Genomic DNA, 19,256 nt, shown 5'->3' with positions numbered 1-19,256 from the left:
TATCAAAACTTACCCAACATTTTAGCGAGTGTTAATGCATTCATGATTGTGCAGAGTACAGCAGTGGACGGAGAAATCAGGAAGTGCCCAAATTCATTCACACAGTAGGTGCACCAAGACTTAGGCCTTCAAAATTATATTGTATATGGGGAATATTCCATGAGATTTTTTTCTCACAAATTTCACGAGCTGGATGCTATTTGCAAATTTAAAGACGTGTGAATATATTGAATCTGATCACGACATGAATGTGGCTGACATCCATGCAAACACTTCTCCATTCAGGACTATACTCCACGATTGCGAATTCAACCACTCACAAAATCGTTTGGAAGTCCCTATTCGTGAGAAATTAGACTGGATAAATACATGGCGTATACAGTATAATCACGGCCCCTGTTCATGTACTTATGTACCAGTACATGACTTATGCGTGCACTGTCAACTTAATGACAGGATCACAGTTAATATTTTAGTGTGTTGCTGACTCGCAAAAATTCACAAAAATAAATACCCCACTATATGACATAACAGTAAACACAAGTTCTTCACTGCTCATAGGAAAGTGGAAGAGTCTTTTTGGTTACTATCAGCACATCTATGCCATAAGAAATGCAGTATTTGATAACCATGCACCTTGCCATGAGCATAAACATTCCACCATAGCAATTCCATACATCATTTGCTTTGGAATGATGGTAGCAAATCCAAATGGGACGAATAAGTGCAGGCCTCAGCCCTCTATGTTTACTCTAAACAACAGGAAAGGACATTTGGAACATTTCATACTGGATTGTACTTTTGCATTGTGAGCTTGTTGCCGACTCAGCTTGTCTTTTTTGGGACGAACAGCATCCTGCACATGATGTCATCACTGACTGCCGGGTTGATTCCCAAGATCATGCATAATTATAATGCTGTCATTCAGTATAATGCTTGACCACCCATGTAGTGGTCATTGGTCCAGATGATTCCTAGCAAAATAGGTCACCATAGCTTGACTATCCAAATATAATCAGCCTAAGCATTTGTTCAACATGATTCACACTGACCCTCTGCTTGCTAGACTGACCATGAAACTGGTGTCACTCTGACCCCAAGAGCCAGTCTCCGGGTTAACTTGATGACCAGGATGTCGCCACCTGGTGGTCTGAAAGATTTTTGAGCTGATCTCCTGGTCAGTTTGACCAGAAGATTCAAGTCGCTTGGTCTGGATGAGTCTCACAGACATTCTCCTGTCAGTTTGACCACCAGGTTGTGGTCACTGGTGGTCTGGATGACCATGAATGCCTGGTGCTTTCCTGCAACCTTTGGCCTGTAGCTGACCGGTATCCTGACAAAGTGCTTGGCCCGGATGGTGTGGGTGTGGTGATGGATGTGAAACGGTTGCTGCGGGCTGAGAAATTTGACCTGATGTAGATACACAAAGAAAACCAGGAAAAAATAAGCTTGGGGCAGAGTAACCACAGCTCACAAAACTTGGCAAAGCAGCGATGAAGGATCTTAATTTCCTTTCTCTACATGTATCCCATGACCTTTCCCACTTGATAAAGGATCTTGATATTTCCCTTCAATCAATCTGCCATAATTCACCCATGAATGTTAAGTATCGCGATGTCTTGAGATGATATATCCAGTTACACCAGCAGCAAATGCGTTCTCTCACAAATTTTGATGGTTTGAATAATGATAACAAAGTAACAATGACCATAAAGAAAGAAGTGAAATACAGTACAAATCTACTTCTGACAAAAATAGCGTGTAGCTTTACATGATACTCTGCAAATAGCTGTTCAGACAGAGAGAAAATGAAGCATATGTAGAACGTGCTTGTCAAGTACAGATGAAAATTATAGCCAAACTCTGAAAATAATATATATCGTCGCTGGGGTGACAAGACCTTGTATCTTCAATTTTCGTGAAAAATGACTTTTTCCGATTAATGGTCAAATAATGGGTTAAGTGATGTCCTGACCAAGTCCCAACTGTCTTAATCCAAAAATGACGCCACCACAGCATGTCAAAGGAAAGGTTATCCCATTCACTATAGTGCTTTGGCTGCCACGTTTTTTGGCTCTCCTGAACATTTGACATTTTGTAGATATGAGGTCTTGTCACCCCAGCGACGATATACATAGTTCACACCTACTAATACATCAGTCTTGTGACTAATTTTATGGAAAACAAGGAAAAGTAGAAATTACGCGGTGTGTAATATATGTCCCCGCCGGAAGTAGCATTTTGTAGCAAAATGTACAATATAGGTAAAAAATCAAAGTCAAAGGTCAAAATTCTGTGTAGAAGTTTTGAAGCCCTCACCTAGTGCCATCACATAAAGCAAACGGAATCGAAATCGGGTTAGAAATGGCGAAGGAGTAGCATTTTGTAGCAAAATGTACAATATAGGTCAAAGGTCAAGGTCAAAGGTAACAACTGAAATTCTGTGTAGAAGTTTCAAAGCTCCCATGTAGTGCTATCATATAAAGCAAACAGAATCAAAATTGGCTCATAAATGACAGAGAAGTAGCAAATTGAACATTTTGATCACACACGGACGCACAGACGGACGGACGGACAGACGGACGGACGCACAGACACACACACGTACGGAGCCCGTTTCATAGTCCCCTGCTCGAACTCGTTTGGCGGGGACAAAAACACACAGAAGTCTTCCTCCATTATTATCACTTAGTCAATCTAAAGCAACACAAAAATTGCCAAACAAGAATTGAGGACTCGCCTGCTATATCAAACTTTAACAGAGACACTAACTTTTTGCAACCACTTAAAGGGGATGGCTAGTAACCGATCAGTGGGAATCAGTGGGAATGCTGAGGGATGATTGTTCCGATCCTTGTGGGATTCATTTAAGAGTACATTTGTATATCTACTGTTGTGTGAAAATTATTTGCTTCAGAACGGTCTCATATTCAAGTAATGTGCAGATTAATGCCCCGTCACTGACCAGGGACGCTTACCTGGAAACATTAAACTGCACATTACTTGAATATGAGACCATTCTGAAGCAAATAATTTTCACACAAGAATAGATATATAATGTACTCTTAAATGAATCCCACAAGGATGGAACAATCACCCCTCAGCATTCCCACTGATTCCCACTGATCAGTTACTAGCCTTCCCCTTTAATGTTAATCAGACCCTCTGTATTATACACTAGCTATCTCGTTCACTTCTGTTATTTTTGTATTGATAAAAAGTGCCAAACATTCTTTGCAACATAAACCCCATGTGTACTTCAAAGAGCCAAATGGCCAAGAAAACCCCACAGTATAGTATACACTGTCTAAAGTCCCTGGCATAGAAAGGGTTAACTGTACTGGAGGCAGTTTGTGGACACAAGTGTGCATGCCATCACACATGACACATTGTCATTTGTAAACGTGAATGCTCCGATTTAAAAATAAGCACCATCTTTAAGGTTGCTGCAATACTTTGGAACCCAGCTATAGAGGTATGGATATTCAGGCCAGGATAAAGGGGCTGGCAACACCTTGTCTCCCCCCCCCCCCATCCCCCTTCCTCAAGGCTAATATCTGCAATAATAACAACAATAAATTCATCTTACCACTTGAGCTTCTCTGCTGGTGTTCTTGCAGGTCAGCTTCAGTGTCTGGGACTGACCAACGAGGGCGGGCTCAAACTTTAGAGTGTCCTCCTTCAACACGACCCCATGGGGCGTGTCTTGGTGAGGCCTGGGGAAAGAAAGATATTAACAAAGGGAGAAGAAAGAATGAGATAGATAGATAAATAAATGGAGAGAAAAATGGTTGAAAACGTCTTTACATTTTAGGCACTCTGATCAAAGTTCCACCGAAAAGTGAATTTACCTGATCACATACTTTTCATGTCTACAGTGCAGCTATCCATATGAAAGAGCTGATATGAATTTTAGTATGAGATGAAAGACATTTCACTGGTTGGTCCTATTTTCCTAAATTACACCATTTCAGTCCGAGGAGAGCAAAAGAATCGGTCGGAGAGTCAATGAATAATTGAACTGATTGTATAATGACACCAGTAAGCTCACAGCTACTTTTTCTTGATGTTGGCAAGCATTGACTCCTTACAGAAGGCCACAATCAGAAATAAACAAATTCATACGTACTCTTCTTGGGGGGCTTTGTTCCTGTCGAACTCTGGCGACTGCCCTCCCCTCCTCTTCAACCTTCCCACAAGGCCGAGCATGACCTTTGACATGCTGGAGTAGAAGAGGGATCTCACGCTCTGGTCGGGAGCCATGGAAATTTCTGAATGATATAGGATTGTGGGAGGGGGGAAGTGATGGAAAACATATCGTTCAAGTTCAAAGTCAAGTTTAAGTTTCTTTCCACAAATTCAATTAAAGTGCCCAGTAAGCCAATCAGTTAGAATACCAAGGACCACACAAAGCAGGGTATTCTTGCCAAAAATTATTTATAGCAAATAGAGCATTCATATGGAAAAAGCACTATTATACCTGTAGTATTAGTACAGATTGAGATAGTAGTGACTGACAGAATCTTGGTTTGGAAGCTTTTTTTGGGGGGCACCCCTGAGACGCGCTGCCTTGACGCTTGATAAACAGCAGCAGCGGCTTCAGGGACAGCGCGTCTCTGGTGATGTGTGTCTTTTGCCTGAGACGCGCTGTCTTTGAAGATGTTGTCGTTGTTTATCAAGCGTTTTGATTGTGAGATCATGTTGTTGCCAAATTTTTACCTCCACGAAATAATCCTTATTACTCTAAAATCTCGTTCTTCAAAATAATCCCCTTAATCGAAAAAAAGCTACGACTATAATTTTTTAATCTTTTTAAGATAATAAAGATACCACTACCTTTGGAAATGAATGATGTTCCTAGGTGTACTGGGTTTGTACTTAGCTCTCTTTTGTATCGTCATGTAGGGTAGCCATACTGTATCCATTTTTATCGCGCGCCTTCGTATCTTGTTATCTACTATCTTTGGTAGAAGTACAGATTTGCGGGCACGCGCGCTCTGCAGTACTCGCGCGTTATCGGTAAAGGTACGGTAACAACGGTACGGTACGGTTGTGCCAACGGTAAGCCCTCTCTTTACGTGAGTATTTTCCCGGTAGTCATGTCAGCTTTGCAACGGTTTTCAAACGGTAATGCCTGAATGAAAGCAGATCGGTAAGACAATATTTTACCAGTAAGGAACGGTTTTCCCGGTAGAGCATTTTAATACTTCATAGCGGTAGTGTAGCATACTGTACACATGAATGTATGCCATGTATACATGCATAAAATTTGCTATATATGAATGACTGCAGATCTGACACCGAAGCAGAATGCCTGATCACATTTATATAATCATAATAATATATGTATTCACATATATATTCATATAATCATATATTCATATAATCATATATTCATATATTTATATATTCATATATTCATAGTATGGACCTGTTGATCATTTGTGATTATTTGTAATTATTTGTAATTATACAGTTACAGACAAGCTTGATTTCACATAGACCATGTACAAAGTACAGCCGGGCCAAAGGCGGGGCCTAAGGCCGGACCCAAGGCCACGGGCCTTAGCCCAGAACCAGGGGCCCAGAGCCCAAGTGGGCCCAGGCCCAGGGGCCCAGTGGCCCAGGGGCCCAGGGGCCCAAGGCCGGGCCGAGGCCAGGAGCCTAAGTGCTGGCCCAAGGCAGGGGGCCCAGCCAGGGGCCACCAGACTGAGACCACTAAGAGTACCAGTCATGACTTGCTGTGATAATGATGTGACAGGCCTGTGCATACACATATTATGTAAATACACTGTACAGGGCTATGCATATTATGTAAATACACTGTACACTAACTATACACAGCCCAGTCGCTGTATAAATCGCGACAGGGCTGTACCTGAGCAGCCCACAACACAGAGCAAACACAAAGCAAATTCTACGATTGCATTTAGTTTTGATACTTGACATCATTTTTTGTCACCTCAAACGCATCAAAGACAATCTTTATTAATGAGACTTCATACCGTACCTGTTTTCCTGGGGTTATTTGTGGGAATTCTGCGATCTGGATACTATTCGCAAATCTAACAACATGTGAAAATATCAACTCCTGATCATGTAACGTGCATGTGTACATTTCTGTGTTCACTGCTGTATTCCATGAACACGAATTCAACAACTATTGTTATATCCTGTAATATGAGCTGCCAGGACAAAACTCACATAGGCTCTGATTCTGTATAGCAATCACTTTCAAAGCAATGTATTGATACATTGCTTTGAAAGTGATTATTTCATTTTTCACATACATTTTGTCTCTAAATAATTGTATTTTTTAAGGAAAAAAGCTTAAAAATGGAATTTATGTAAATTTATGCAAATTAAGCAAAAGGCATTAATTGTTTTTATTTCTAAATGTGTCCAATAATCTCATTACCCTTGAAAATATCAGGTTCAGCACTTAAATCACTTCAAATGGGTGCACTAGCAGTTCCAAGACCTTTCTTTGGAGTATAATGCCTCTGTAAAACATGGAGCTATTGACCCCCTATTCATCGGATGTGCTGAAAATGTATTTTAGGACATTTCTGGAAGATTTCGCTGTAATTCTTTCCTTATTATCATTTCCTTGTGATTATTTCATTTTTTATATACATTTTGTCTCTAAACAATTGTATTTTTTAAGGAAAAAAGCTTAAAAAATGGAATTTATGTAAATTTATGCAAATTAAGCAAAAGGCATTAATTGTTTTTATTTCTAAATGTGTCCAATAATCTCATTACCCTTTAAAATATCAGGTTCAGCACTTAAATCACTTCAAATGGAGAGTTTTATCCAATTTTTTGACAAAAGTCTAGAAGTTGGCGGCCATCTTGGATTTTGGTGGCCATTTTGAGTATTTCGAACCAAAATTGATCTATAGACAATTACCTTTACAATGGTACCAAAAATTAAACTTTTACATCAACTTGAACTGAAAATCAAAAATAACACATGCAAGGCCCCCCACTAATCCAGGTAATTTGAAGGAAAAAAACATAGCAGAAAAATTATTTATAACATATGGCACATGTTTTAAATATTAATTTGGCCACATGAATGATGACCACGGTATCATGAATCAACATGCAATCAATAAATCAACATGCATGTACATTTCTACTTGTTTGTTCATTTTCCATCTGAGAAGATGGCTGGATAGCCCATATTCAGCTACGTTAAGCTGGTCTTCCATGGGGTCCAGTTGGATGTGAGGTGGGACCACTTCACCGGGTTAAACACCCTGCTCTTTGCGATGAATGAATGAAGCGGGATCTTTTACGTGCCTGAGTTGTTACTCTCTCATACACGGGACCTCCATTTTATGTCCTATCCGAGGGACAGAGTGTTATGCATTGCATGCATAGGTCCTTTAACCCCTCTCGGAACTGACATTGTACAGTAGCATTGACACTGAATGTAGTACAATACAGAAGGTAACAACTGAGTTAGTGACAACACACACACACACACACAACATTCCTGAATACTCACCCTCTCTCGTGTGCTCCTCTCCCAAGAACTTGACATCAAATGACACTCCTCTCAGAGGGTTGTCGGCCGAGAGGTGAGGTCTGCGATCAGACGGTTTTTGAACCAACGCCCTGCAGAAAGCCGATGGAAACGAGACAAGATACTGCATTGAAGAATAAGTCTCTCAGGTGAAGGTGGTAGCATGATTTTTAACAGACTTCTAGCATGAAAAGAAGATTAGAATCCATGGCGTAGACTGATATCCCTGCACTCGCCATGCACTGTCTACTAGATGCATGGTGAAATATGGATGTCAACCCTGAACAAACATCTCAAACCATTTACCTTTCCTTGACTGCTATGTCGCCCTTAATTTGAAGAACGCTTCCCCAGACATATACACTGTAGTAATATATTTTCTCCTCGGGACATTTAACACAAAACTTAGCACACAACTTTTACTACAATACTATTAATGGCAAATGAAAAGAAGCTTTGCTGTTGCCCCCAGCCCCATAAAGGGGCTGGGGGCAACACAATATGGCCTTTCTCCACCCAGTGTAGTCCCTTTTAAATGTAAGCACTGTTCAATACCCTGCCTTTATCATTACTCCCACTTTGCCAGGTACCCACTGCGAAAATTTTGGTCAGAAGGAAAACAGTGGGCATACAAAATCTTGTCTAATGATGTATGTGCTAGGCAATATTTGAACTCAAGACCTCATGTTTGGTTTGAGAGTCCAAACTGTTATTCTCTATACCTCAGTGCTCCAATACAATGCACAGAGCATGGCACTTGCACCATCTTTGCACAATCGCATGGATTCGGAGGGACCTCACTATTCTGCCAGGTGCGCGTGCTCTAAACAGCGCTCACATTTTACTCCTTCACAGATTTGACTGAAAAATACTTTATCAAGCCAAGGCATGCAAGGTCAGATTTAAAGTGCAGTGGGATTTTGTAAGTGCAGAAAGCATGCAAGGGGAATAGCTTATTGAGACACATTCTTTTTTTTCTTTTTTATTGTATTAAAAGCTCATAACCAGACATTTCCTCTGGTTATAGCCACATTTGCCACGACGGGCTGTTGTCACAAAAAGACAAATAGTAGAGTAAATTTGTGGTTTGACCCCCAAAAAATTGATACAAAAGGTTTTTCAACGGTTTTGGGTAGATTTTGACCTCCAAAATAACATACTAAAAATCTACTCAAATCCACATACCGGAAAGGGCTTATTTCCAAGATGGCGTCCAAAATGGCCGCCGTGGGCTTAAATTTCCATAGAATGTGCAATAGCTGGCCTACATTTGTGATTTTTGTGTCACTTTCTATGTTTTGGAGGTCAACAAATCCAAAGAAACCATTTTCAAAGCTGATCAGTGATGGGAAAAACCTTAAATCCAAGATGGCGTCCAAAGTGGCCCCCAAAATGGCCGCCATGGGCATAAAATTGCTACTAAATTGTCAATAAATACCGTGCATGTGTGATATATATAAATATATGTGTCAATTTCTATGTGTTGGCGGTCAACAAATCCACTGATATCATTTTCAAAGTTGATCAGTGATGGAAAAGCCTTAAATTCAAGATGGCGTCCAAAATGGCCCCCAAAATGGCCGCCATGGGCATAAATTTGCTACTAAATTGTCAACAAATGCTGTGCTTGTGTGATGTATGTGTCAATTTCTATGTTTTGGAGGTCAACAAATCACCTGATATCATTCTCAGAGTTGACTAGTGATGGTAAGGCCTTAAATCCAAGATGGCGTCCAAAATGCCCCCCCCCCCCCCCCATGGCCACCATGGGCGTGTACTTGTTTTAAAACAGGCAATAAATGGACTACATTTGTAGTGTTTGTGTTTATTCCTATGTTTTGGAGGTCATGCCCAATCCTTCAAATAGTGTCTACCTGAAAAGTTGTCCCGTGTGTAGTGATCAGAATTATTGACCATCTTGTGCATAACATGAATGAAAATATGCTTTGGTAATTTAGAAAGTAATAAATTAATCGACTCTCACAATGATCACCATTTTTCCTCTAGAACGTACTTTCAATTAAAATGCCTTCAAGTTAGGGTAAATCGAAAACATCAACGAAAGTTCGTTCATTGAAGTAGCATTTACCATAGATAAACTATGCTTCCTCTTCGTCCTCCAATACTGTCTTGTTGAAAGGATTTTCGCAGGTATCAAGTTGACAGGGTCCGCAGATGCTGTGGCATGGCAGACCGTATCCCCTACAGCTACAGCGACTTGTTCTACAGCCAGTTGTGCAGTTGCATCGGATCATCTTCAACAACTTTTCTGGAGCAGCGTCCGTGTCTGACATGACTGGAACTAGTTTATTGTCCTCCAGTTTCCAACCCCAGTCTGTTGCCTTCAAGTTTCCGTTCCTCCCCATCCAGACCATGATCTGATAGTATACTCTCAGAAAGTGAAACCTTATTGAAGACGCTGTTGGTGGCAGACGTTGTGGGGTGACAAACGACTTAGCTGAAGCCAGTTTCTTCACAAAGACATTATATCGCAACTTGGCGAGGGAATCACAGGGATGTCCTCCAAATAATACTTTCATGGCATTGTTGCCGTTTTCCACGACTATGTCTCTTGTTTGGTTGGGGACAAGGAAGGTGAATCCCCCTTTGCCAGTTTCTGAAATGCTGACTTTTTTCCAATTCCAAATACTCGAGATGTCGAGTCACACCCAGTGAAGGCATGAAGGAAGAGAAGGTGTGGGCATAGCTCTTCACCCAATGATACTTTCAGCTGGTTGATATTGTGCACCTTCCAGTTCCTGGATGAATTGTCAGAACGAAAATACAGTTCTTTGCTGTCGACGCTAGCGTAATGCAATAATGCACCAACAGATCCGTATCTTCTCCAATCAGGGTAGTTGATTGTTGGTATGACAATGCTCACTGCCGCTTTTACTATGTCTACATCAGCATCCCCTGGTGCATGAATTACGTTCAAGCCAATTTTCTTCATTTCCTCACTGATGAGGTTGATGAGCTGTTGCTTGTTGGAGCTCCTGGACAGGAACTCATCCTTTTTGCCAGAGAATTCTATTCCAGGTGTGGAGCTGACTTCGGGATGAACAATATGGCCACGGCACTTGTGTGTATTGTCCTTAATAGATGGTCCATCATCATAACCATCAAAAATCCATAGTGACGAATAGTGAAGTCAGCATACGACTTGGCTATCACATTGAAACTGTCCCCGGCTGTCCATGACAAACGATGCAGCAAGGAGCCACCATCAAGAACATAGTGCTCAGTTTGGGGAACAGAGTCAGACACGGTATCATTTGACGCTTTGGCGGAATGGTCTCTGATAGCTTGAACTAACTGAGGTTTGTCAGCCTTTCTGAAAATACCTATACCCTCAAACAGGGCAGAGGGAAATGGGCTCAGCTCATAGCCCATGACATCTTCCAACGAAATGTCTCCTGTTTTTGACACAACAAGAAATCTTTGAAAGAGTAGAGCAGGGTCAATTGCTCTGTCTGGACCAAGTTTGACTGAAGATACATCTCCAAGTGTTTTGGCTCTGTCTTTTCGTTTGAAGGAAGATGTGAAAGCGGGTTTATTGACCATACTTTCCATAATCTTCTCTCCAACAGACTTATGTTCGTGGACATTCACATCCGACACGGCCACCACTCCAGTCACAACATTTTTTAGTGAGGGATCTGGAGAAAGCGGAGAGCATTCACTGAGTTTTGAACTGATTTTGGCTAGGTCAGAAGCATCTCTTTCCATCCTTGCGCCACTAGATTCCTTGTGTTGTTCACTAGTCGTGTACAAAAGATCAGTGAATTCCTGCATCGCACTGTTATATTCCGACGTGACCGGCATTGACATTGTCCATAGAGACCGTTGTTCTTCACCCATCCCACTTCCGCGTGTTAGGCCACCTGTGCTCTTCAGGGATCTCATCAAGGTCTGTTCGATAACAAGATCAGGGCTTAGACCCGCCCAGAACTTATTACTCCGTCGGATGACATGGAATCCATCTGCAAACTTGCGAAAGACATCTGGATGATTCTGTTCTAGCTCTCTCATTTCTTGAAGATACAAATAAGAAGACTTCAGGTAGTTGTAATGGCCAGCTGCAGCAAATATTGGCAGACATTCAGTTACAGCATGTAGGTGCATTGGCCAAGATCCTTTTCGACCTGCCATGATCAACTTTCTTGCGACCCCTAACATTGTCTGATAATTTAACCACAACTGACTTGTCTTGGATCTTGTTCGAAGTTTTATCTTCCGTTTGTCCATTTGTTTTCTGATTGTAACCATTGCCTCAGATGTCACGACATTCTCAAGCGTTGTCTCACCATCCAACACCTTAGAGTACATACATTATCCTCTGACTGAGCCACAAGTGATGCAAACTCAGTACTCTCATTCATCATTTCAGATACAACCATTCGATTAAGGCACTTGTCTACCAGCAAATGTCCTCTCACCATACACGACCTCTAGAACCTTGCTGAGCCCTGTTCCTTGCATGAGTGTTCCTATGGCACCGAGCAAGTTCATGAACATATGAAAACAGCCAAGCAGTAACAAGTTTTTGAAGCAACAATGAACACAGGGACAAAGAATTTGTTGTTATACGACAAAAGATCGCACAAACTTGAAACTGAAATGTAGAGCCGAGTTAGTAGTTATAAAGTAAGGAAAATGCACATATGTGGGATACCATATCAGAATTTCAAGTTTTGTTACACTAGCACTTGGTAAGAAATGATTTTGGTCTACACTTTTGGCCTATATTTTGGACTATACAGCTGACCTCCACAATAACGGATTAAATCTAATCCAAACATTGGAAGTATCAGATACGTATTGGGTATTTTGAGTATAGCGAATTATTGGCTGTTTTATAGAAATTTTAACCCCATGGTGGCCATTTTGGATGTCATCTTAGATGCCATTCCTGGTTTTAGAGACTTTCCCTTCACTAATCTGCGTGACAAAATAGTTTTAGTTGATTTGTTGACCTCCAAAATATAGAAACTGACACAAACATATCACAAATACACGGCATTTATTGACAATTTAATAGCAATTTTATGCCCATGGCCGCCATTTTGGGGGCCATTTTGGACACCATCTTGGATTTAAGGCTTTCCCATCACTAATCAACTTTGAAAATGATATCAGTGGATTTGTCGACCTCCAAAACATAGAAATCGGCATATACATCACACATGTTCGGCATTTATTGACAATTTAATAGCAATTTTATGCCCATGGCCGCCATTTTGGGGGGCCATTTTGGACGCCATCTTCGATTTAAGGCTTTCCCATCACTGATCAACTTTGAAAATGATTTCAATAGATTTGTTGACCTCCGAAACATAGAAATTGATACAAAAATCGCAAATATAGGCCAACTGGTGCCCATTCTATGGCAATTTAAAACCACGGCGGCCATTTTGGACGCCATCTTGAAAATAGGCCCTTTCCGGTAGGTGGATTTGAGTAGATTTTTAGTATGTTATTTTGGAGGTCAAACCCTACCCAAAACCGTTAAAAAACCTTTTGTATCAATTTTTTTGGGGTAAGGCTATTTTTTGATGTAGATTTACCCGACTAAAAAGGAGAAACAAAATAGACGTTTCATGCCAAGCACACATCATATTAGATTAAGTTGTCACTGTCCTGTTTTTAGTTTGCTGCCTTATTATATATCTCAAGTGGTAATTGAAGTGTACTTGGGTCTCAAGAATGACAGACCCTACCTCATCAGCTTGGATTTCAAGAAAATCTTGCTGACCTTGCACTTTTTAAAAAATTTCTTGTGCTTACCAGCTTCTACCTACTACTTACTAATTACTACATGGATCTTCCCTTTTTAGATGAGTTGTAGAACACTTGACATTCCCAAGGGAATTATATTTTCTGCAAGAAATCCTATATTTGTCTTAAGGGGGAAATATAACTCCAAAGGGACTGACACGTATTGTAAAACAGTGATACACAAGGCAATTTTGTTACAGTATATGGTCTACATAAATACGCATCATCTCATTCTGGTCAAATTCTGTTATTTTATTACCTGAATTATGACAAATAAGACATCACTGCTCGCAACGTAACAATCTTGATCCTCGCTGCATAAATCATGTGATAGAATATTTGACCAATCATCGACCAGCGGACTATGTATTATTTACAACAACAACAAAGAGTCAGAACCCTGTCACATACCTCCTGTAGCATCGTCTGAGGACCTCATCTCCGTAGAAGAGTCCAACTGCTGCCACAGTGTGAGGCTGGGAGTCGTGTGGGGAGGGGAAGTCGGCCTCCTGTGGGTTGTAGATCACCGTCAGCGTCTTGCTCATCTTCGGCAATATCACAAACTCGTTCGGCTCCACGTTCAGGTGGCTGCTTGTCAGCTTCCCCTTCGTCTGGGGATCTGTTTCGCAAACAAATGAACAAAGAAAGAAATAGACAAAATATCAGCTGTATCTTCTGTGAAGCCTTTTTGTAATAGTCCCACAAATACAGACAGATGGCCTGTGCTTAAACAAACAAAGGCTAGCTGACAGTTACAAATTGAATTGTTACCTTCGAATTATCACAGAGAAAGGGATTTCTTTATCAGTCCTCAATTTTGCTACGTACAACACGCATTTCCCATAGACACTTGCACGGGTATACTCAGGACTCGTCCTCGATGGTTTAACCCTAAAAAGACTGGGCTATTTTGGTAGCTCGAAAGACTGGGGGGGGGGGGGGCCTAAAGGGCCCCCCCTTAAGATCTCGGCCATGGATCGCGCGATCGCCGCGGAAATTTGCACAATGGTAGTGTGCGATGTAATCTACAAGATCATATATTTACATTTTCCAAAATAGTCTTCTTTTATTTTATTTTGATTAATTATGCTAATTTATGTGAGAAATCAGACTTTTTTATCTAAATCAGTAAATAAAGCTCCAAAAGTGCTCATTTTTGGTCTAGATATTCTTTGTAGCATTCTTAGCAAATGTACTTGAAAAAAAATTCGGTATCAAAATTAATTTCTTATTTATTTTATTGTTTTATGAATTTCTTATGTATTTCCTTGTTTTTTCGACCTTTTGTTTTTGTTGTTTTTTTCAGCAAAATTTGTGGCAGACCCTTTTTGAAGCATAACACTACTATAACAAATTGATTTTAGCCATTGAGAGTAAAAATAAGCATATTTATATGAACCATGTGATAAAACTCAATTTGTATTGACTTTGTACACAAAATCACATTTTTGAGCCATTTTCGGTCTCACGTGCATGTACAAAAAGTTATGTAACTTCAGAACCGTACCCCCGGGCATCACAAATTTGGTGTCAAAATGTGCGGGAAACTTGAAAGAAAAAAGTCATAGAGCATCGCGGCGAGAGCATTGCGTGTTGCTGAGTAATCGCGCGAAATGTCGAGGGGGGGGCCTTTTAGGCCCCCCCCCCCCCCCCAGTCTTTTTAGGGTTAAGACGGTGGGTCATTCTGGGTGATTTTAGGGCCAACTTTGAAATGTCAAGTTCTCATTCCATTACCTTTACCCTTGCATCCTTTGTAATTTTGATGCTTAATTTGATATGCATTTCATGCATCATGTTATAATCGTAAACATCTTTAAATATTGCTATTTCTGCAGATGTTTCTTTCCAATGAAATATTTGTCCCTTGGGTGTTAAAACCTCATAATTCAAAATTCAAAAATGTTTAGGAGGGCATTTTTTTTTTCTTCATTTTTGCAAAAAGACACTAATGTTGATGTAAGATAATGTTGAAACACTGGTTTAGATTACATTAATAATTGCACTGTTATGAAACTCAAATTAGTGTTATAGAAAGTCCAACTTAAATCTAGAGGTTTTTTAACCCTGAAGGGGCCGGGCTTTTTTGGCTATGCTCAGACCGGGGGGGGGGGTGGATGGATTCCGCCCCCCCCCCCCCAAATTAAGCTCAAGATGATATTTTAGCCTAATCAAAAGCATTGAGAGTCTAATTTTTGATCTGTAAATCTGTTTTAGCATATTCAACAATTGTACATCACAAAAACTCATTCAACAATTGTACATCACAAAAACTCATTTCAATTCTTATGTATTTTACTGTTTTCAGAATTTCTTATGTATTTCTCTGTTTTTCAACTTTTGTTTTTCTTTGTTTTTTCATTGGAAATTGTCACTGACCACTTCTCTACCATATTTAGCACAAAATTAATCAATGAAAGTGATTAATTGTAAAAATAATCAGGTTTTTATGACTTTCATGACAGAGCACTGTTTTCCATAGGAGATGTACACAAAATCACAAAATTGTGCCCGTTTTGGGGTGACATTCCGTTACAAAAATGGGTGTGGCTTCGCAAAAGTATGGGCGGACGTTGCAAATTTGGTCTCAAAAGTTGCGTGAGACTTGAACGAAGAAAGTCAAGAAGCCTATCAACGAGGCCTTCTCGCGTTACAGTATTATAGCGCGAAATGTCGAGGGGGGGCGGATTCCGCCCCCCCACCATGTATTTCCATTATAGAATTGTTGCAAAGGGAATGACATCACATCACACTAGTATTCATTACACTGATATCAACGTGCGTAAAAACTTACCACTGAAGCACATGACCTTCACAAAGGCGGCTCTGAGTCCCACATTGCGCACCTTGATGGTGTGTACCGTGTGTTGGCCAGGGGTCAATGCACCGATGTCTTGTGAATATGTGTCCCCTCTCAGCTTCACATCCTCCAGACTGAGATTGCTGACTCCACCGTATCCACTCAGGGGCAGCTTTAGAGGTAGGGCAAAGAATTCTATGTCATAACACAAAAGTGTACCAACTAGCAAGGGCCTTTTACTCTTCTACGTCAGTTCAATATATTTGTAACATGGAACATGGAGCAGGGGAATTTGTCTCTAATATTGTAACTTTTTTTAGGATGAATGCAAACTTGTTTGGGCTGTTTGCATATTTCGCAAGGAATACTACAGGTTGTGTTTGCCTCTGCTCCTGAAATATTACTTTGGAAGGAGATGTGTCCTAAAGTAGATCTCCTGTAAAGTTCAATGCCATCCTTTCCAATCCCCTAATTGTAACATTCAGGACATATTCTTTTCAATCAATCAACATCTATATAAAAAATACAATTGCACCTTATAACACACACGTAGGTACCTATGTGTTGAGCACATGGTATCATATACAGTGCACTCCCGTTATAACTAAATTTTCTTACAACGATGTAAAAATTCAGGCCGCAACATTCTCCGCTCTATGTTTTTTCATCATTTATTTGTTCGGTTATACTGAAATTTGGATAAACAAAAGAAAAATGCTGGCCTCGAGGACTTTGTTACAATGGAAGTCCGCTGTACAAGGTAATTCACTAGCATGCCATAGCCATGCATTTGTGGTTGTTTGCTGTTTTAGTTTTGTTTGACACAGAAGTAACAACAAACTGGGTGAAAACCAAGCACTTGGTGCCATCTGAGAAGTCCATGGTATTTCTGTTTCCCACTTCAGTGAGATCTCCCTTCCTCGCCACTGTCAATCTCTATATGTGGGACTGAACACGTGCCCATCTTTGGTCAGAGACCAACCAATCTCTACTGGCCACTTTGGCTGCCCCACTTACCGTGTACTTGCTGTCGCTGTTAATGGGCTTGATGTCCAAGGTGCCCTTGACGCATTCTAGCTGGGTCGGCGTGAAGACGACATTTACGGTGTAATCTTCCTGGCCATGAACAACAACTTGACGACTGCTGGAAAATTTTTCCTCTGCACCTTTTCTGCTCAGGAGCTGCAGGGAATATCACCGAAAAAAAAATTGTTTTTCCTATCTTTTTTTCCTTCAGCAAAATTGCTGAATCCATGGCTATCAAGTTTATTTCCGTTATTATTTTCAGGAATATCATATTTCAGTCATCTGCTGGCTCAAGCTTGTGTGCTTCTTGGTCCCCAAAATACATACCCCCAAAATCTTTGACAGTTCTGAAATGTCAAGGGATGTTCTTTACAGAGGTGTACTGTTCTTCTGTTTTGCTTTGCTTCACTTTGTTTGCAGTAAATAAGATTGGGGAGGAGTCTGGGCCCAGTATAGCTATGAATACACAAGACTGTAAAATCAGAAACATTTGTGACATGATACTTTTGTGAACTTGGGCCGATGGCCTTTTTTTCATGGCACGAAACTTTACCAAAGTACCACTAACACTCAATGCATTGTGTAGAAAATAACTTTTGTGTGCATTTCACGTTCACAAATTTCGGCTCTTACTGAAATCACAAAAGTTTCATGCATGCAAAGATTTCTGGCTGTACAGTACCCTTTTGGGAGAGAATTTCAAGTCTTTCTAGGAGTTCTTATTAATTCATCACATTCTTTCTACATACATATGACAGCAAAAAATTCTCTTCCTCACCTGGAAATCTTCACTGCCACGGATAGTGAGTTTAAGGGGCAGCGTCTCACTGCCGGTGTTGCGGAGGATGGCATTCAGTTTTCTGTAGGGAAGCAAAGTTATGTACCACATTTATAGAAACTTCCAGTGAAGCTGAAAACTGCATTCTGAATCAAAGGCTGTCAACATAAAGACAAGGTTCCAATGACATCATCAAGCTATGGCTCAATGTCGTGAGGGGCAAAAACTGCGTATGGAGAGTGATCGCATAAGTGTTTCCTCCCGCGTCACATCAGGCTAGCCAGGAAGGAGGGGATGCGCTACGCGTACCACGTGCAACAGCTTTGTGCTTTCATACACATATGATTTGTTTTTGCTCCTCATTCAGATGCATGCAACGTCACAGCACCTCATCTATACGGAATCACTTCACCTCATTTCCTGTGTTCGACCCTTACTGGAAGTTCAACTTATGCTGAAACATGCCGATGCATTTCCCTCCTCATGACTACTGTAGATGCTAATTACTTCCAAAGGGGTGAATATTTCACAAATTTTGTGAGGCAAAAAAAACAACAAAAACTCACAAATTTATCAACCCATCAAAATATTGCCCTCCGGTCATGTGAGTACTAATTATGAAAGCAATGCATGAACATGCAACATGGACAGGCAACAGCTGCACACAGATGTCTAGCCTGCATGTGTACTACATGCCGAGGGCATGCAAGCAGTACGATATTTGCATTCCTGAAAGCAAATGCTTTTTGCAAGTCGCACGCAAGGCTTGCCCGGAAAGGTGTGACAGGGCCTTTAATGTCTTCTTCAAATATCTGAGTGGTGAATCTGGTAAATCTTCAAAGTAGCATTTACCACCGCAGAGAATTTATATCCAAATGTACCATGACAAGCTACTAGACTTCATAACTGTTTGAGAATGAAGATTTTAAAAATGTCTATTCGGCACCAAGTCAAATATGCTGAGATGAGGAATTTGGACTTACAGCGATTTTCCCAGAGGTACACCTCCCCACACCATGGAGGACTTGTTGCATAGCAATGGAGGAGCAGCCCTGGTCTCTGCAGACTTCTGCTTCCATTTCTCCTTCGTCAGCCCCTCCCCTTTGAGGATCAGCTTGAAGTTTGGTCCGTCGGGCCGCACTTGGATCAATAGAGGTCTGCACAGAGGGAAAACAAAATCTTGGCTTGTCACATAAAACTCTTCTCTCCCAGATGGTGAATGAATCCCTCAGAAAAAAAAAAAAAAAAAAAATGTCTTTCAGATTTCTGTCATTATTAACCCTTTTGCCTTCAAAAATATTGCATTTTCCCATAAAGTTAGTGCAAGACTCATCCAGTTCCAT

General features: G+C 40.7%; 1 protein-coding gene across 1 annotated transcript in view; it reads right to left on the bottom strand.

Annotated features, from left to right (window-relative positions):
* Positions 1 to 246: 246 nt before the first annotated feature.
* The window catches only part of LOC140232865 (uncharacterized), a 46,141-nt gene continuing 27,131 nt past the window's right edge, over positions 247 to 19,256 (bottom strand). The window contains exons 20-28 of the mRNA XM_072312978.1: positions 18,897 to 19,070; positions 17,914 to 17,995; positions 17,127 to 17,291; positions 16,104 to 16,281; positions 13,724 to 13,931; positions 7,517 to 7,626; positions 4,130 to 4,271; positions 3,590 to 3,716; positions 247 to 1,410 (exon numbers count right to left, since the gene is read on the bottom strand). Of these exons, the coding sequence (XP_072169079.1) occupies positions 1,222 to 1,410; positions 3,590 to 3,716; positions 4,130 to 4,271; positions 7,517 to 7,626; positions 13,724 to 13,931; positions 16,104 to 16,281; positions 17,127 to 17,291; positions 17,914 to 17,995; positions 18,897 to 19,070 (1,375 nt within the window). The 3' untranslated portion in view covers positions 247 to 1,221. The remainder of the gene's footprint in view (positions 1,411 to 3,589; positions 3,717 to 4,129; positions 4,272 to 7,516; positions 7,627 to 13,723; positions 13,932 to 16,103; positions 16,282 to 17,126; positions 17,292 to 17,913; positions 17,996 to 18,896; positions 19,071 to 19,256) is intronic.

The sequence above is a fragment of the Diadema setosum genome, chromosome 9 (assembly GCF_964275005.1).
Source record: "Diadema setosum chromosome 9, eeDiaSeto1, whole genome shotgun sequence".
NCBI lineage: Eukaryota > Metazoa > Echinodermata > Echinoidea > Diadematoida > Diadematidae > Diadema > Diadema setosum.
Note: the sequence above shows the minus strand (reverse complement) of the source record. Positions and strands in the feature narration are given on the sequence as shown.